Source organism: Enhydra lutris, unplaced genomic scaffold, assembly GCF_002288905.1.
Source record: "Enhydra lutris kenyoni isolate GAN:26980312 unplaced genomic scaffold, ASM228890v2 scaffoldscaffold58, whole genome shotgun sequence".
In the NCBI taxonomy this organism is placed as follows: Eukaryota; Metazoa; Chordata; class Mammalia; order Carnivora; family Mustelidae; genus Enhydra; species Enhydra lutris.
In genome coordinates this window covers 5,909,319-5,929,970 of record NW_019154142.1, presented here as the reverse complement: position 1 = coordinate 5,929,970, position 20,652 = coordinate 5,909,319, and the positions used below count along the sequence as shown (strand labels likewise).

Genomic DNA, 20,652 nt, shown 5'->3' with positions numbered 1-20,652 from the left:
GCTTTTGCACTATAACTGCACAGTTGAGTAGTTGTAGCAGAGATGGTATGACCCAAGGAACCTAAAATATTTACTATCTGGCCCTTTGCAGAAAAAGTTTTCTAATTCCTGCATTATACAAAAGGAACTAGTAGTTATTTAATAGCTTTTTACCCTAAAACAAAGTATTTTTAGTGGAAATAAAATCAGATTTTTTAAAAATAATTAACTGAGAAGTTTAATTAATGGACTGAAGAAATATTGTGATTGCTTTTGTGGAAAATTTCACAGGTTCATTTTCTTCATCTTTGGAAATAATTAACATGCTAGATGTCTAAAAATTTTTCCTGGTTCCTTTTTGTTTTTAACCCCAGAATGTGGTCCAGCCCATGAAAGAGGTGTATGGAATTAACCTCTCAGATGGTCTCTCAGAAGAGGATCTCTCCATTTATTCAAGGTAAACTACTTCTATGTAGAAATTAAGAAATGCATATTGCATGGAGCACTGGATGTGATGCATAAACAATTCTAGAACACTGAAAAGAAAATAAAACGGAAAAAAAGAAATTAAGAAATGCAAATATATTATTATAATAACTTATGTCTAGTATAACTTCTAAAAGTGAAAGTGGTCAACAATACAGAAGGAAAATGAATTCCACTTGGAATACAATAATAGTGTTTAGGAGGTCAAATTCTGAAACATTGGTTTCTATTTGGAGTTAAAGGGCCTACTGCCTGAGACTCTCAGTCCCCTCAGTGATAAAAATTGATGATGTGTCCATGTATTCTCACCACCTATATATAAGCTGCAAGCTGAAGTGGACATACATTTCTGTATTCTTGCAGTAAAAAAGTCCCCAAATCGGGGAACTTCTTAAAAAATGAACCTGGGTATTGACGATTGAGGACCTTGCATTTGCGTTAGCTCTGGGGTGCTGGTGGGAGTGGTAGTTGAGGAGGAAAAACATCAAGTCAGAATGTTCTAGAACTTAATTAGACAGACTAAGCTGAAAGAGGATCCACTAAAAGGTTTTCCATGAAATCCCATACATAATTGTGTGTGTGTGTGTGTTTCTGAGGAGAAACAGAATTCGAGTTATCAGAGTCTCAAAAGAATCCCTCACCTAGAAATCCTCAAGAACCTAAGATAACCACTGTTAACACTTCCTCAGCTTAATACATGCACTGAGAAGACCTAATTATTGCATGTAAATACCATCCCACTTTATTCATACAAGTTTGGCTTATATAATATATGATATTATATAATAATATCATATAAATATTATAAATAAATATAAATATCTACAATATAAATGAGCACTGATGTTCCCCTTTTTTTTAAGGGGAGTATTTCATTTGCTTCGTCCATCAAACTGGATATTGATGCTATTGACTTCATTCAGATTAGTAAGATCTGCTATTATATATAAAATATAATATAAAATATATGTAAATATAAATTTACATAAATATAATATAAAAATATAATATAAAATAAATATAAAATATAATAAAAATATATGTAAAATATAAAAATAAAATGCGCAGCATCTCCTAACAGCAAAAACACTGGTATGACTCTCGTACTATTACTGTCTTAACAGAAGCCAGTTTAGTCACCCAGAATTCAGGCCCGGACACACAGGTGCACAATCACTTACCCACCACAGCTGTCCCGGCAGTGCGGCTCAACTCTTCAGCATTTGAAGTGAGCCCTTATAAGCAGCATGGTCTGGAAGAAGGAATTATCTGGGGTTAGTGACTGAATAATAGCACTTTGCTTTTTGAAGGGAGCAAGAGCACTTCAGTCAAGGACTGACATTTTGGCTCACTTTAATTAAGCAAAAAGAAAGTGTCTCTTGCTTCAGGCATGACTTTTGCTTGGAGCCTTTTTAGCTCAGACTGCCTCAGAGGCCCACTTCTAGTCCTCCCTTCGCAGAGAGTGAGACACAGCCCTGTTCGGCCACAGTCTAAGAAGGGGACAGTGGCAGGCCCACGGGGAAGGGAGTACTGCCGGGGAGGGAGGAATCCGTGTCCTGGAATAAGAATTCTGTGTTTGATATCCTGAAGAACAACACCTCCTCCTTTGATTTGCATAACAGCGGACAGTGTTTTATTCCTTCTTCCGACAGCTGTGTAGTGCCCTGAAAAGATTATCCCTCTTTTTAGGCCAAGAGCCGTTCAATGACTTATTTAGGAGACCTTTCCTGGGCTCCGTGGGTACCTGTGATTTTGGACTATGCATTCCTTTTTTATTCTCTTGGTAATATCAGCTGCCCCTGCTTATGATGCAGACCTGGGGGGAAAAGGGAAACAGAGGTCTGGTATCTCTTCCCCTTTCTACGAGTCGCTTTTTACTGTGGGCAGACCGCTTCTCCTGGCGGCAGAGGCGTCTCCCCTGTCCATCTGTCATGGGCATTGCTATGGCAGAGGAGGCCTCCCTCCATCAGTATTGAGGGTGTGGCTGTGCCAGGGGACGGCCAAGGATGTTCAGGAACTGACTGGGACCCTTCTTGCCCCACCCAGGCTCTGGGGCTCTCTTAGTGCCATGTCTGATCCAGAGGGCAGAGAGTCAGGGACGGGCTGAAAGTCCATGTAGTTCTGGCCTAAACTGGCCTCAAAAGTTCTGCCCTCTCCCACCGCAGTTCTGCACCCAGTTGGCTGGCATCCACCAAAGACTGTGCGTGTAGACAGTGGCCTGGCCTGGCTCACCTGTCGCAGCTCCCGACCAGGCAACCACAGGACGACGTCGGGAGGGAAGGAATGCGCTGGAACTGGCATCTATTGCCTGTCTTCTAGCTTCCTGTTCTCCTGCCTATTTTTCCTACATTTGGCCTCAACTACCTCCAAACTCCTGAAGATCTCTTGGTTTTGTAGTTTGGTTCTAATCGCTTAGCCCTGTTCTCTATACCTTCCTTTGCCCTCGGCTTTTCTGATATCTTTGGTTTGCTATCTCAACTGGACCTGGAAGTTTTCTTCTTATCTCCTCAAAGCTTCAGCCCTGTGCCAAAGCATCTTTTTTTTTTTTTTTTAAAGATTTTATTTATTTATTTGACAGAGAGAGAGATCACAAGTAGGCAGAGAGGCAGACAGAGAGAGAGGGGGAAGCAGGCTCCCTGCTGAGCAGAGAGCCTGATGTGGGGCTCGATCCCAGGATCCTGGGATCATGACCTGAGCCGAAGGCAGAGGCTTTAACCTACTGAGCCACCCAGGCACCCAATAAAGCATCTTTTTAAAAAAATGTATTCTGACAATTATGGTGCACATGATTTGGGATGTTTAAAATTCTGTACAAATAACAGGTGTTATGTGATATTCTTCCCCCAAAATGGATAAAAAATGTTTATACTAGCTAAAGATAAAAATTGAATAAAAGTAAGTTATTTGAATGTTTTCCAGTAGCACCCTAATGCCTTAGTAATTGGTAGTTTCTGCAGTACTTTTCTTGACCTTTAAAAAAGCTAATAAAAAATAAATTATAAAAATATCAATAATTATGAAAGAAAATATTTAAAATAGTAGAAAATTGGGACTGGAATTTAATCCTGCCGCATAACCTCCTGGGGGCACATTAGAACAAAATTACAAGCTGTGTCCCTGAGGGGAAGATGGAGGCCTGGAGCACAGACCACACTAGGACAGGTATGCACTTGGGAAATAGCAGGTTGTCCTTGGCCCATCAGCTCACTGGCTTACTCCCAAGGTATCCTCCTATCCTACGAAGCTGGCAGGCGGCAGGCGGCAAGTCCCTGTGACTCTTAGCTTCAAGTCTAAGAGTGGGTGTTGTTCTCTCGGGAGGGCTGGTGTGGCCGTGGGGCTCAGCAGGTGGTCTCTTCCGTCCCCTGTCCTTCATAGTTGAAAGTACAGGAGTGGCTGGAATACACTTAGGGATTCTTGTGGCCCTAAGGAGACAGAGTCCACATGCTGAGTTTCTAGCAGTGTCCCTGCTTTGGGAGATGGGTCCCCGGCCTGATCCTGTTCTTTCTTCATCATCTCTCACTGCAAATGCCTCTCCTCATGTTTCCCAGCTTCCTGCTGCAGTCACCCTTAGATAAGGGAGGCTCTGAAAGTTCATCTTCCTGGCCTCAAGATCACTTCAGTTCAAGTTCTATGCCCCCTTGAGTAGACTGAAATGCAGAATTCCTCCTCCTTCATTTGTAACAAACCCACTGTAAAATCAGGCCCCCATTTGTAAGGACAGTCTGGGATTGCATAGGGCACTGTCGTGTGCTTCTCTGGAATAAGCAGTCTAATGTCATTTGAAAGCTCATACCATTTTGTGTAATCTGCTGAACTTCAGCTTAGTTTTTATCCATTGTAATCTGTAGGTTTGTTCAGCTGGGTCAGCGTCGACATAAACAAGACAGGAGCAGCCAGCAGCTCTGTTCCAGGTGCCCAGATGGAGTTATAAAACTGTAAGTACTAGATTAGACTGTTAGAGAAATGCTTGTATTCATGCCATTTGTAGTGGGGTTTTTTTGCAGACTTTTTAAAGAAAATTTTTTGGTCTTGTCACCATATTAGCGTAAGCACTAAAGCATCTCCTCCTGATGTCTTATCCAAGAATAACTGGGTAGCTGCGGGCATGGGAAAGAGATTGGCAGCTATGACTTGAAATGTACCCTTCGGAGGTGGGATTGGAGTTGGCGGAGGCTTCCCTCCATAGAGACAGGCTCCTCGGGTTCAGTACCAGACCCTTGAGGGCAGTGATGGGTTTGTCTGTGCTAGCCGTGTTTCCCCACTGCTTCCAATGACTTACTGTAAGTTAAACAGGTGTTTAGCAAATTTTTAAACAGATTCAGGTTCATATCCTAGATCACAGCTCTAATACTTTTTTTTTATCTTGATTAAGTGACTTCAGTTTGTATGACTGTTTCCTCATCTGCAAAATGGGTTGGTAAAGGCACCTACTCTGCAGGAGGGTGGTAAGCTTAATAATGCATTCAAAATGCTGAGAAACAGTATCTGGAAAAAGTTCTGTTAGTTCTAATCATCACCAGCACCACCACCATCATCATCATCGACTTCATCATTATTCTTGCTTGTTGGGACCAAACAAAGCAAAGGTTGTGACCAGGAGAGGCTTCTGATGCTATGTGCTCAGCTGAGTTTCTTCCAGAAAATGGGTCACTGTGAATATTAAATGAGGTTGTATACGTGAGGTGTCTAGATCAGTGCCTTGCCTTTGGTTGATGTTTAGCAAATGTTCTCTTCCCTTTTCTCAGAGCAACTTTATCAGTTTATTTAATACACTTTTGATCGATATTGATGGCCTAACCTTCTCTGTGTACTACATCTGCATGTTCCTGATTGATAGTTAAGGGACGGTTATCATAATGCAGGCAAAGACTTGAGCCTTGGACAGTAGTGGCTAGGAGTTAGGAAATGGAATAGATTTGGGGAATATTTGGGAGGCAAAATGGGACTTGGATACTGACACATCATGGCGGGAGAGAAAGAAGTCCTTATCAAGAATGACCCTTCGATTTTTTGGTTTGTGTAACGAGTTTGATTGGTTGATTGAAACATTTATTCATTTGCAGATAGGTACTGAGTATCTGGACCATTCCAGGCTTTCATTTACTGAGGTCAGGTGTGCTGCAGGAGGATACAGTTTGCCCTTAACAGCACCATCCAGATGGCCGTGTTTAGGAGGCAGTTGGGTCAACTGATCTGGAAGTTCTGGGGATACAAGTGGGGATGGTCATTTCCTTCTGGGGATGTACATGCCTATGGGTGGTAATTGAAGTCACTGGCTAGGGCAGGAAAAGAGAATAGGAAAAGAGAATAGAGTGACGAAGGGTATTCAACTGAGTCTTGAGGGGATCTGAGTCTAGCATCTGAGACTGAGAGAAACTTCCAAAGAAGGCAGAGATGGCTAATCCAAGAAGGGGGAGAAATGGGAAGAAGGCCTGCTTATCCCTCCCTTCTCTCCCCACCACCGTTTTTTTCTTTTTCTTTTTTTTTCCTTTTTTTGCTTTTTGAAATATATAAACTCCTATTAATTTAGACACCATTTTTTCTTTCTTAAGTCTGATTAGCAAATGGAAGTTTGGGCTCCCAAATGAATCAAAATAGATTGGCCAGAAAAGGAAAGTATTTAAATGTGTTAGTAAAAAAAATAGACTCTGTTAACTAACTTATATTATATGAATTGATTATTCCAATAAAATAGTATGGCACAACTTGGAAAAAAAGATGACATGAATATTACATACAAAATAAAAATATTTTGTGTTTTCTTCCATATTGCATCTGCTTTGATCCACAATTGGCCTTGCAATAATTACTTTTAAATTCTTTTCTTGAAATACTTAGTATTTACTTTTCTGAGTCCTAGACCATCTTAAATCCTTATGGATCTAGAATTTTTTTAACCTTTGCACTTAATTAATAAAGAATCTAACACAAGTGTCTTTTCACAGAGCATCTTCAACAGGGTAACAGAGAGCCCAGTAGGTTCAGCATTGTGTTGTCATGGCAACTGCCCAAGAGTAGAGTTGTGGTTGTTTTTTGGGGGGGATGTGTGTTTCTGTGTATGTGCATGGGTGCCTGCTTTTAACTGAAATTCTCTAACTAGAATCTTAAAATGTCAACTATTCATTTTTAAATTTTGAAAGCTATGCCAAAACCAAGAGCAATTAGATTTATATAAGATGATTGGACTTCTCATCTTGTTATGTTTTAGGCTTTAAGACATTTTAAAACAGTAATAAGTTTAAGTTTGTGTGTGTGTGTGTGTGTGTGTGTGTGTGTGTGTCTACTCATCTCTTGATAATTTACAGTCTTACCCATTTTTCTTGAAATCCTGAGACAAACTAATATTCCTTTTCTAAATGTTAGGTAAATACAACGCCAGATATAAAAATTATCGGTAAACAACTCACAGGGAGCCAGTGTAGCAGGGGCCCCTGGTATATACGGAGGTGCAGAAACCTGGGTGGGGTAGCTGGGCTACCCCAGAATCATCCAAGATTCTGGGGACATTTCGTAGAAGTGGATGTTGAATCCAAACTGGTCCATGTCTACACTGTTAGCCCAGCCACTCCAAGCCGTATTTCGTTTGAGTGTGACCCCTCCCTTTGACTCCTACCGCTCCTTGAGTGAATGGTGGCAACTAGGGAGCAGTGATGTCAGCCAACCTTCACCAACACTCACTTAATACCTTAACCTGAATTAAGTCAATTCTCATAGTAACCCTATGACCTTTCTATCAGCCTCATTGTACAGATGGGGAAACTGAAACGCAGAGAAATCATGTAACTTGCTCACAAACAGGAATTGGAAGAGCCAGGATTCAAACCCAGACAGGCTGGCTGCCCAGCCCTAAGCCATACATGCCTCATGTCACCAGCTGCTTTTATAACCACGGTGGTAGAAATCCTGAGTAATTAGCGCGAGCAGCCCTCAAGTTGATGCTCTGACCTCATCTGGGTTTGTAGATGTCTCTGCATGCAGACATAATGTTTCAGCTCTGTTAATACTGAATTTTGTTTTCACATTTAAATGTAATATTTAAGATAAGACAACTGTATTCTCTTCCTAGTACCCAGCATATTGTCCCCAATGTAGACATGCTTCTTGAGCAAGGATAGTTTGCGTGACGTAAAGCACGGTATAGAGGCCGTTTAGTCATTATCAGAACAATATTGCTACTGTTTTTGATTGCTGCTATCCTACTAGGTTGTAAGTTCCTAGTAGGCAGCCCATCTTTGTACGGGCTGCCCCCACAATAATATGTTAAATTAAGTACTCAGTAAATATTTGTTGGAATGTTCTGAATCTGTCCCTGCCATCCCTCCCATGACTTTCAGAGTCTGTATGAGGCCCCCTGAGCATCCTGACCTAGGAGCCCACCTCACCAGCTTCTCCCTGGTTTCAGCCACCCTCCCAGTGTCTCCTTTCTCCCGCCACCCTTGAACATTCTTTAGTTTTCCCCCATTCTGTTTCCTGTTCATAAGCCCTCTGCCCTCCCCTACTTCTTTGTTCCATTCTGATAGAAGAAAAAAGTAAGTGAACCAAGTTTTTAGCTTTTTTTTTTTTTTCCCCTCTATCCTGTTTCCACATGCACCTGTGACCAAAAGCAGAGCGAGAAGGCCCCGAGTGGAAGGCCTGGCTGTGCCAGGACAGGCAGGGTGACATGTGGCCCGGCGGTGACTCACTGTATTCATGCAAGACCAACCTGTTCTCATTTTACACTCCTACCAGTTCTCTGGGAGTTTTTAACTGAGCAACAAATGCCAATCAGTGCAGGTTAAAAAGAACATGAACACATATATTATTAGTGCCTGCTATTCTATGGCTCACCTATTCCAGGAATAGGTCTCGCTTGTTTCAAAACTACCTCTAAGAAATGGTTCAGAATATAATACATAGAGTGGATGAATACTATCTCGCTTAGGGTTATTCCAACACAGAGTTAGCTGAAAATGAATAAAGTAAATAAGGATGTTTACTCTATTAGGACCATCATGTTGCATTTATTCCCTCAGTCCATTGCAAAGTAAGAAGCATTTACTGACCTTGAGGTGAATGCCCCTGGGTAAGGGTTTCTGTTAGGGGACCTGCTTCCCAAATCACAGTGAGAAGGAGCGCACCTTTTCACACTGATGAGATGAGGATGGCCCAGTGGCTGTGATGAACTCAACTTTGTTTTCTCGTGAGTCATTTTCAGTGTATTACCGATACGCGAGTCACTCTCTGGGGTTCCGTGCGCTGATCTCATCTAGTGCTCTGGGGACAGTGCTCTGGGCTCTGTGCTGCGGGCCCAGTATTTCTACCTTCATGGGTAACACTTGCTTGCTTTCCTAAATACCCTGAGTACTTTAAAGTTTTAAGGATTCAGAGCAGTTGGGAGGCAGTAACCAGTGATGAATCAGCGAATTCCCTCCACACTCGAGGAGATGAAAGGTGACAAGGAAGCCGGTCTGTGACCTCTTCCTCACCCCAGAAGTTACCATAACAGTCTCTGTTCCTCCTTCTTTCTGGCCTTTACTTTTGTCTCTTCTTTTGTACCCTCTTTAGCATTTCCTTTTTATATTTTCTATTCCTAAACGATCCCTTTCTGCCCACTCTCTCCCCTTCTGTATTTCTTTTACTTTCGCCTTCCTCTCTCTCTGGCCATGTCCTCTCCCTTGCCATCCTCTCTCCATCCCTCCAGGGTAGTTTTAACTGTTTTGTTTTGTTTTTTTTCTTTTTAATATAGTAGCTACTCCAAAACACAAGTTTCCTTCCTATATTTTACAATAGTGCTTTTCAGGGGCCCTTAGGTGGCTCAGTTGGTTAAGCATCAGCCTTTGCTCAGGTCATGATCCCAGGGTTCTGGGATCAAGCCCTGCATCAGGCTCCTTGCTCAGCAGGGAGCCTGCTTCTTCCTCTCCCCAGCCCCTCATGCTTTTTCTCAGTCTCTCTCTCACTTAAATAAATTATTAAAAAAGAAAAGAAAGGAAAAGAAAAGAACAGCGCTTTTCAAACTGTAATTCTTGACTCATAAGTGGGCAATGAAAATAATCAAGTAGGCCTCCACACAGTGAAATAAAATAAAACCGAACTGAATCCAAAAAAGAATTCCAGTGCAAGGCACAAAGTATAGTTGTTTTGTTGAATAGAATCTTCTTTCTCTGTATAAATACAGCCATATAGTGGTTTGCTATGCAAAGTGCATTTCTTTTTTTTTCTTAAGATTTTATTTATTTATTTGACAGACAGAGATCACAAGTAGGCAGAGAGGCAGGCAGAGAGAGAAGAGGAAGCAGGCTCCCCACTGAGCAGAGAGCCCGATGCGGGACTCGATCCAAGGACCCTGGGATCATGACCAGAGCCAAAGGCAGAGGCTTTAACCCACTGAGCCACCCAGGTGCCCCACAAAGTGCATTTCTTATTGCCGGTGGTAGTCACAGGTTGGATTTACATGAATGCACCTTCTCTGGAACCACATGAATTAAAAAACTTAGTTCCTGGCATGTAGGTGTTTGATAAGTGTTTGTTGATTAAATGAAAGTGTGTGTGTTATGTGTGTGTGTAAATGATTATTCTTGGGAATAATTAGAAACAGAGAAGGGAGTCAAGAAGAAAAGGAGTCGGGAAGGTATGTCCATAGTGGGTAAAGTAAATGCAGGCCTTGAAAAGTATACTCTCATTACGTAAAAGGAATCGAGAGCTAGGATGAGCCTGTAAAAGGAAGAGGCAGCAGCAAGCTGCCACGGGAAGTCAGAAGGAAAGAGCCATTAGATACAGAGATAAAGCGAATGTCTCTTTGTTTGAATATTATCTGCAATAGGGTCTGCCTACTATGTTAAGAGAAACTTAATGGAACAAGGTGAAATCCTGAATCATTTCTAGCATATAAGGAATAATACATGTAATTTTTTATGGCGAAAAAATTATATTTCGATTTAGCCAGTGGGACTCAGTTTAGATGATCCCAATTTTGTTGGCAACACCCAAAGCATCATAGTGAGGGGCCAGTCAAACATAGGCCTTCTTCTCTCCATCAGGCCTGATCAGGGTGTTGACCTTGGCCACATCAATGCTGTAGAGCTTCTTCACAGCCTGTTCCATTTGGTGCTTGTTGGCCTTGACATCCGCAGTAAAACTGTGTGTTGTTGTCTTCTGTTTTCTTCATGGCTGGCTCAGTACTCAGGGGGAACTTGATGATAGCTTAGTGATCCAGCTAGTTTCTCCTGGGGGCGCTCTTTGAGGATATTTGGGCTGCCTTTGGAGACGCAGAGTCTTGGGTCCTCAGAACACAGGTGATGTGCAGATCTTCCTTTTTTGGTGACTGCAGGGGGCTTTTGGCACTGCTTTCTTGGCCTTCAAAGCCTTTTCTTTGGCTTTGACATTGACTTTGAGAGGGGTAGGGGTTTCCTTCTTAGCCCTCTGGCGCCATCTTCATAAAAGGGATTTCCAAGGGTCGTTTCCAGGGGCTTAGAGAGCCGAGTTTGAATAAAAGTAAACTTAATTGTAGGTACTTATGTTATCTTTTTTTTAATATTGTATTTATTTATTTGACAGAGAGACACAGCGAGAGAGGGAACACAAGCAGGGGGAGTGAGAGAGGGAGAAGCAGGCTTCCCACCAAGCCAGGAGCCTGATGCGGGGCTCGATCCCAGAATCCTGGGATCATAACCTGAGCCAAAGGCAGACGCTTAACGACTGAGCCACCCAGGTGCCCCGGTACTTATGTTATTAATGTAAGGTATCAAAAGGATGTTATTGTGTTATTTTTAAATTATGTACGTTGCTTATTTTATTTTGGTGATTCCCACTTATAGGAACTTACACAGGTTCACCTGAGGTCTTAAGTACCCCCTTGACATGGGTTTTGTTGTTGCTGCTGTTTTCAGGAAAGGTAAGGTAAACTCGTGTAAGGTAAGCTCTTACCTTACTCCTAAAGCAGGAAAGGGCTGCAGTGGCAGTTATTTAATGCATGCTCACTCTGTGCCAGATGAGGTGTTTTAAGTGCCCATTTGAAAGGGAAACAGTCCCTGCCTCTGAGGGTTTACACTGACCCATGGGGTCAGCGTTTCTAGGTGGTGGGGAGGTGCTATGAAAATGTTAGCAGAGGAGGCTTTGGGGGTGCAGAGAAGAACCCAAATCAGACAGCGATTCCTGGGCAGGCTTTATTATCAGGCTAGACTCCAAAGGAAAGATGGAGTTATTTGGTAGAAGAAGACAAAGAAGGCTCTGGACAGAGGCTTCTGACCATGCAGCAGCTTTCGAGATCCATACGTAACTCTGTGTCTAAAGTTGTCAATGAGAGTCACAGGCAGATAGGAACAAGATCAAGTGGAGATGCTAAGTGGGAGAGCGTGGCCATTATCCTAGAAGCTGGTTTTAATCAGGGAGTGATAGGCTTAGTTTTGCATTTTAGAAAGGTCACTCTGGGGGCGCCTGGGTGGCTCAGTGGGTTAAATCCTCTGCTTTCAGCTCAGGTCATGATCCCAGGGTCCTGGGATCGAGCACCACATCGGGCTCTCTGCTCAGCAGGGAGCCTGCTTCCTCCTCTCTCTCTGCCTGCCTCTCTGCCTACTTGTGATCTCTGTCTATCAAATAAATAAACAAAATCTTTAAAAAAAAAAGAAAGGTCACTCTGGAAATAGTGTGGAGAATGAATTGGAGGCCGGAAGATAAACAACGCATCTGTCGGAAACATCAGGACAAGAAAAGGATTGTAGTCCAATCTTGGCCATTGAGATAAAGAAGGGAGATTATTTTGCAAAGGTAGAATCTATAGGGCTTGGTAAAACTGGGTACAGTGGATTGGGTGTGAAGAACATGCAAGAGGCCAGGTGTTTTCTAGTTTGGTGGACTAGATCTGGCAGTGGGTCACCAGGATTGGAGATGCATGACAGACTTAAGTTTGGGGGCTAAGGTGTTTCATTTATGACAGTAATAGCACATACAAGATGATTGTTAGATTACAGAGATTAGATAAATTTAAGTTTGTGTTTTTGTTTGGTTTGGTTTCTTTTCTTTTTCTTTTTTTTTTTTTTTTGGCTTTTGATTTAAAAAACAAGCAACTTAATTTTCTTTCTCTAAAGGGGTTCCAGGTTAAATAGATTATTATACATGCTTTTAAATTTTTCTGGAGTCCCATGTTCAGATTAGAGGACAAAAAAAATCTTTCAGTTGCTGATAGAGGTGAAGAATTTTACAGCTTTACACGTATTTTTAGCCCATAAAGCACTGTCTTATTTTGTATATGAGCAAACAGGTTAATCCTGGGGAAGCAGATCTGGATATCTGATAGGCCCATGTGAGGGGCATTACTCATTGGTTTTCTTCCCTCGGTATACAGGAGTCACATTTTGTAACTGTTTAACCTTTTGTTATTTTGTTAGTTTACCCAATTATCAATTTTCTGTATGGAAGGTGAGTGGGATGGTTTGGGGCAGATGCAATGATGACTGAGCCTCGTGCTGTGTCACCGTGGCTTCATTCCTTTCGCACAAAGAGAATGTGTGCCCAGGGATGATGTATTCTTGGCTCCTGCCTCCTTTGATCATATATGAGAAGTCTTTTCAGTTGAGATAAATTTTTGGTTGAAAGACAAAAAAGCTTTTGATTTCGTCTTTAAACATAGCTGTACTATTCAGTGTGTTATTCAGAATTCCTCGGTGCTTTTACACACGATTTTAAAGAATGAAGTACAAATCCCATTAAGTCCTGATCATGTTTAATATTCAATGATCGGCGTCAGTCGTCTTTTGATGTTAATAGAAATAATTTTTATTTATCATTTTATATTATCACTCATTTTCCTCATGGTCTTATGAAGAAATTTGAAGAATACTACCATAGAAATCAGTTGCATTATGTTTTCATGATTAGAAGTCTGCTCGTATTTTATAACCATCATTCTGCCATTCCCTCCCAGTTTTATGAGAACAGAAAGTCCTTGGTAAATAGAACCCAATATGTGGGTTTTTTTTTTTTTTTAAAGATTCATTTATCTGAGAGGGAGAGAGAGCAAGAACAAAGGGAGGGGGCAGAGGGAGAGAGAGTCCTATGCAGACTGCGCTGAGCAGGGAGTCAGACATGGGGCTCAGTCTCACAACCCTGAGATCACAACCTGAGCCGAAAACAAAGTCAGATGCTTAACTGACTGTACCACCCAGGTGCCCCTAATATATGGTATTTTTCATCTAAAGCCAATCTAGGGATGACTGGCTGGCTCAGCTGGTGAAGCATTTGACTCTTGGTGTTGGGGTTGTGAGTTCGAGGCCCACTTTGGGTGTAGAAAGTGCCTAAAAATAAAATCATCAAAGGAAAAAGAAAGCAATTTAAAGGTAAATAAATAAATAAAAAGACTATGAGTTCCTTGAGGGCAGAGCTTATCTGCTTTTGTATCCCCAGGCCCTAAAAGCATTAAATAAATTAAGAATGAGTACTAGTCAATATTTAATAGTTTTTTTTTTAATCTCTTTTAGGAATATCATGGAATAATTGGGAGGGAAAAGTACCAGGGTTAACCAATGGAAGCAAATGGCTAGACAGATGACAACTATTTGTAAGCTTTGGACTATATACTTGACCCTTGAACAACATGGGGGGTGTGGGGGCCAACACCGCCTACCCTGCACAGTCTGAAATCTGTGTTTAACTGCAGACTGTCCCAGAGCTTAACTACTAATAGTCTACTGTTGACTGGAAGCCTTACTGAGAACATAAAGTCAAGTAAACATATTTTGTGTGTTTTATACATTATATATTATATTCTTACAATAAAGTAAGCTGGAGAAAAGAAGTTGTTAAGAAAATCATAGGAAAAGAAAATATATTTATAGTACTATACTATATTTTTAAAAACAAAAAAGAAACCTCCATAAATGGACCTGCACCATTCAAACCCATGTTGTTCAAGGATCACCCGTAGCTCATTTTCAGTTTTAGAGGTAGTAACTCAAATTTCTTGTCAGATATCTTATCAGTTTCTCAATTGAGAAATATTGCTGTCCTTATAGTTAACTTATACATTCTATTAGGAGAACAAGCTAAAATAGGGCCAGGATTTTCTTTTTTCATTTATTTCAGTTCAGCTATATTGAGATATAATTGACGTGCAACATTGAATAAGTTTAAGGTATACAAGGTAATGATTTGATATATGTATCTATTATAAAGTGATTACCACAATAAGGTTAATTATCCCATCCATCACCCCTCATAGTTACAATTTGTGTGTGTGTGTGTGTGTGTGTGTGTGTGTGTGTGTGTGTGTGTATGGTAAGAATTTTTAAAAATCTACTCTCTTAGCAACTTTCAAATATATAATACAGTGTATAACTGGAAGTTTGTAGCTTTTGACTGCCTTCACCCATTTTGCTATCCCCTGCCTTCTGCATCTGGCAACCACCGATCTGTTCTGTTTCTATAAGTTTAGATTTTTTACATTCCACATAAAAAGCGAGATCATACAGATTTTGTCTTTCTATGTCTGATTTATTTCAATTAGCATAATGCCCTCAAGTTTCATTCATTTTGTCACAATTGACAGAATTTCTTTTTTTTAATGGTTGAATAATATTCCATTACACACACACACACACACACACACACACACATTTCATAAATATATTCATCTCACATTTTCTTTATTCATCCATGGGTAGCCATTTAGGTTGTTTCCATGCCTTGCCTATTGTAAATAATGCTGCAGTGAACATAGATAGGGTGCAGATAAATCTTCAAGATAGGTATTTCCTTTCCTTTGGATTTATACCCAGAAGTGAAATTGCTGGGTCATATGGTATTTCTGTTTTTAATTTTTTGAGGACCCTCCATACTGTTCTCCATAATGGTTGCACCAATTTACATTCCCACCAACAGTATAAAATGGCTCCATTTTCTTCACACCCTCACCAACACTTGTTATTTTTTATTTTGTTGTTGTTGTTTTGTTTTGTGTTTTTGATAAAAGCTCTTCTAATAGATATGAGGTGATATCTCCTTGTGGTCTTGATTTGCATTTCCCTGATGATTAGTGATATTGAGCATCCTTTTGTGTTCCTGTTGGCCATTTTGTGTGTCTTCTTTGGAAATATGTCTATTCAGGTCCATTGCCCATTTTCAAATTGGGTTGTTTGGGTTTATTATTATTATTATTTTTTTTTTTTTTTTTTTTTTACTTTTTGTTACATGAGTTCTTATATATTTTGGATGTTAATCCCTTATCAGATGAGTGGTTTGCAAATCTTTTCTTCCATTCTGTAAGTTGCCTTTTCATTTTGTTGATCATTCCTTTTGCTATGTAGAAGCTTTTTAGTTTGATGTAGTTCCACGTATTGATTTTTGCTTTTGTTGCTTATGCTTTTGGTGTCATATCCATAAAATCATTGCCAAGGCCAATGTCAAGGAAATTTTCTCCTGTTTCCTTCTAGGAGTTTTATGGTTTCAGGTCTTACATTGAGGTCTTTAATCCATTTTGAGTTAATTTTTGTCTGCAGCATAAGGTAGGGGTCCAATTTCATTCTTTTGCATGTGAATATCCAGCTTTTCCAGCACCATTTATTGAAGAGATTGTCTTCTTCACAGAGTGTTCTTGGCTCCATTGTCAAATATTGATTGTATATGCATGAATTATTTCTGGGCTTTCAGTACAATTCTTTTGGTCTAGCTCTCTGTTCTTATGCCAATGCCATACTGTTTTGATTACTGTAGCTTTGTAAAGAAGTTTGAAATCAGGAAGCGTGATGCCTTCAGCTTTGCCTTTCTTTCTCAGGATTGCTTTGGCTATGCAGGTCTTTTGTGGTTCCATGTAAATTTTAGGATTGTTTTTTCTCTTTCTATAAGAAAAAAAAAAAAAGAAAAATGCTATTGAAATCTTGATAGGGATTATATTGAATCTAGAGATTACTTTGGGTAGTATGGACTTTTTAACAGCCTTGATTCTTTATAGTCCATGAACATGGGATATCTTTCCACTTATTTGTCATCAATTTCTTTTATCAATGTTTTACACTTTTCATTGTTTAGATCTTTTACCTCCTTGATTAGATTTATTCCTATGTATTTTATTGTGCATTATTATTATTATTTTATGTTCAGTAGATCCCAGCTATTATTGTGTTGCTGTTTATCTCTCCTTTTAGTTTAGTTATATAGTTACATGCTTCAATGTTGGGTGAATAAATAGTTCAATTCTTACATCTTTATGGTAAATTGATCCCCTTTACAATTATATAATTACTTTCTTTGTCTCTTTTGACCATTTTTAACTTAAAGCCGCTGCTGCTTTTTTGGTTATAAATTATTTAAAATATCTTTTTCCATCCCTTCACTCTCAGTCTATATGTATCCTTGAAACTAAAGTGAGTTTTTTATAGGCAGCATATTGCTGGATCTTGTGTTTTATCCATTTAGCTACTCTAGTCTTTTGATGGGAGAATTTAATCCAGTTATGTTTAAAGTAATTAATGATAGGTAAAGACTTGCTGTTGCCATTTTGTTCATTGCTTTCTGTTTTGTACCTTCTTTGTTCCTTGCTTCTTCTCTTGCTGTCTTCCTTTGTGATCTGATGACTTTTTGTAGTAGTATGCTTTAACTCCATTTGTTATCTATTTTAAAATGATAACAACAACTTCAATGGCATATGGAAACTTTATACTTTAACATCTCTTCCCCTTTGCATTTAGTTACTGATGTTACAGTTTATAACTTTTTTATATTATCTATCCAATAACAAATTCTTGTAATTAAGCTTTTTAGACACATTTATTTTTTAATCTTTAAACTAGAGTTGCAAATGAATTACACACCACCAATGCAGTATTAAAGAATCTGACTTTGATTATATTTTTACTATTACCAGTGAGTATTACACATTCATATGTTTTTGTGATATTAATTAGCATTCTTTAATTTCCATTGCCCACCAGACCCCTGGCCACAAGGGGCCACCAGGTTGGCTCTGCAAATAAGCACAGCCACTGCCTAGGATCTCTGCTGGGGCACAGCTGCAAAGAGAAATGTGGTCTGCCAAAATTGAGCACTGGTTACTGTAAACCCTGCCTACCTTCTCTGCTTCTGATTCTCGGTGGTGAAGCCCTGCAGGATTCCTGTGACCCCTGTGAGGCAACATCCAGATGTGCCTCCTGGGAAGGACCCTGCAGTGCTGGGGGAACTAGATGTCCACTTTGGGCTCTTTTTTCCTCCCACTGTAGAAACCGTTGGTCCTTGGGGCCCCTCTTGGTATGGCACTGTGCGGGCCTGGAAGGGGGCAATGTGGTCAGAGTATAGCCACTCCTCTTAACCCTTCTAAGGTTATCCTTCTCAGTCTTTGTTTTTCAGGTGGTGCTTCAGCCTCATCCCTGGGTTCTGAGATTTTCACATTACCGTCCTTATGCATATTTGCCAGTTGGTCTTGCAAAGGGGACTGAAGTCGGGAATGACCTATGTCTCCATCTTGAGCCATGCTTTTCTGATTTTTAGTTGCCTGCTGCTACCAAATTGCTGAAGCTCTTCAAAAGAATTCTTCAAAAGAATTCCTTCCCCATATATAACTAGCTCTTAGAATCCTATCGGCATGTCTAGAATAGAACCATGACTTCCTGATTTCCATTTGCCTGTTGTTTTCAAATACATGAAGCTCTAAAAGTTTTGCTTTGTTTTTATATTTACCTCACTCTTAGAATCTTATGATTAAAAAAATTATGGCAGTTTGATCTCAGTTGAAAAGAATGAAAATTTTTCCATTTTTAAAAATCTTTTCTCTCAAACCCCTTTCCATTAGCTTGTAAAAAACTCTAAGATGGTTTATATCCATTAGAAAGGGGTCATGGTTTCTACTTTGTATGTGTGATGTCACCAAAACACTAATTAAGCCCCAGAATATCTGAATAAGATGTATCCTGTCCTCCAGAAGTAAAAAGGGATTGAGACTATCTTGACTTTCTTAACCATTTTGTTTTACTATGTATAATTGTGTTAGAAATCTGTTACTTAAAGTTAAAGTCAACCAGCACCGTACATCAAAATAATATTTCCTTGAAAATAAAACTTTGAGGCTTATTTCAAAAGATGATGGTTAAATTGATAGTTCCTTTATGATTTGGTTAGGAAGCAGGAAAGTAAATTGACTATAGTTAATATGTTAGATACATTTATTTTTAACAATAGAATAGAGCTAGGAAAAACATTCTGATAATCTCAGAAAAATCAGTAAATGTATAATAGATAGAACAAGAGCAAAATGTAATTTTAGGTATCTTTTTGGGAACTCTAAATAAAATTGCTAGCATACCTCAGATATATTATGCATTTGGTTCCAGACTACTTCAATAAAACAAATACTGCAATGAAGCAATTCAAATGAATTTTGCATTTCCTAGTGCATATAAAAATTATGTTTACACAGTATAGTCTATTAAGTGCGCAATAGCATCGTGTCTACAAAAATAACGTACAGACCTTAACTTAAAAATACTTCATTGCTAAAAAATGCTAACCTTTTAGTAGTCATAATCCTTTTGCTGGTGGAGGGTGTTTTTTTAAAAAAAAATTTTTTTTTAAAGATTTTATTTATTTATTAGAGAGAGAGAGAGCATGAGAAGTAGGAGGGTCAGAGGGAGAAGCAGACTGCCTGCCGAGCAGGGAGCCCGATACAGGACTCGATCCCAGGACTCCAGGATCATGACTTGAGCCGAAGGCAGTCGCTTAACCAACTGAGCCACCCAGGCGTCCTGGTGGAGGGTCTTGTCTGGATGTTGATGGCTGCTGACTGATCATGATATGGTTGCTGAAGGCTAGGGTGGCTCCGGCAATTTCTTAAAATAAGACAACAATGAAGTTTTGCCACATCAATGGACTCTTCCTCTCATGAATGATTTCTCTGTAGCATGAGATGCTGTTAGATAGCATTTTACCCACAGTAGAACTTCCGGAATTGGAGTCAGACCTCTCAGATCCTGATGCTGCTTTATCAGTTAAGTTTCTGTCATATTCTGAATCTTTTTTTGGCATTGCAGCAGTCTTGACAGCATCTGCACCAGGAGTAGATTCCATCTCAGGAAGTCACTGTCTTTGCTCAGCCACCAGAAGCAGCTCCTCATGAGAGTAACCTTTTCTCATGAGATGGCAGCAGTGCAGGCCCACATGCAGGCACCACCTCTAATTGCAGACCTCTTGCTGTTCCTACCACATCTGCAGTTACTTCCCCCACCGAGTCCCTCAGAGTCATCCTTAAGGGTTGGAATCAGCTTCTTCCAAACTTTTGTTAATGTTGATATTGTGTTGTTCATCTCCACTGCAACTAGCCTTCAAGAAACTTGTCAAGGGGCACCTGGGTGGCTCAGTTGGTTAAGTGTCTGACTTGGTCTCAGGTCAGAATCTCCAGGTCTTGGGATCGAGCCCCATGTCGGGCTCCAACCCCGTGTCAGGCTCGCTGCTCAGCGAGGAGTCTGCTTCTCCCTCTCTCCCTGCCCCTCTCTCCCATCTGTGTGCTTGCACATGTGCACACACTCTCTCTCTCTCTTTCTAGCAAATAAATAAAATCTTAAAAAAAAAAAACTTGTTAAGTTTTAGTGCAGTATCAAAGAAGAATGTACACAATTATCTGGAATGATTATTAAAATACTCCTTCATTTTCTAACCACATCTCTGTGATGTCAGAGTTTCTTTCCTTTTTTTTAAAACTGTGTTCAGTTAGCCAGCATATAGTACATAGTTCGTTTTTGATATAGTGTTCAGTGATTCATTAGTTGCAAATAACACCCAGTGCTCATCACAACATGTGCCCTCCTTTATACCCATCACCCGGTTACCCCATCCCTCCACCCCCCTTCCCTTCTATAACCCTCAGTTTGGTTCCCACAGTCCAGTCTCTCATGGTCTGTCTCCCTCTCTGATTTCTCCCCCTTTGGATTTCCCCCCCTTCCCCTATGGTCCTCTGTGCTATTGCTTATGATCCACATATGAGTGAAACCATGTGATAATTGTCTTTCTCTGCTTGACTTACTTCAGTTAGCATGGTCCCCTCCAGTTCCATCCGTGTCAATGCAAATGGAAGGTACCATCCCTTCGGATGGCTGAGCAGTATTCGGTCGTATGTATGGACCACATTTTCTTTATCCATTCATCTGTTGAAGGGCATCTGGGCTCTTTCCACAGTTTGGCTGTTGTGGACATTGCTGCTATAAACATTAGGGTGCATGTGCCCCTTCTTTTCAC

At 40.2% G+C, this 20,652-nt stretch overlaps 1 protein-coding gene across 1 annotated transcript in view; it reads left to right on the top strand.

Moving 5' to 3' along the window:
* LOC111158261 (FIG4 phosphoinositide 5-phosphatase) overlaps positions 1-20,652 on the top strand; it is a 129,297-nt gene that overhangs the window by 87,034 nt on the left and 21,611 nt on the right. The window contains exons 21-22 of the mRNA XM_022520179.1: positions 354-436; positions 4,314-4,400. Coding sequence (XP_022375887.1) covers positions 354-436; positions 4,314-4,400 — 170 coding nt within the window. The remainder of the gene's footprint in view (positions 1-353; positions 437-4,313; positions 4,401-20,652) is intronic.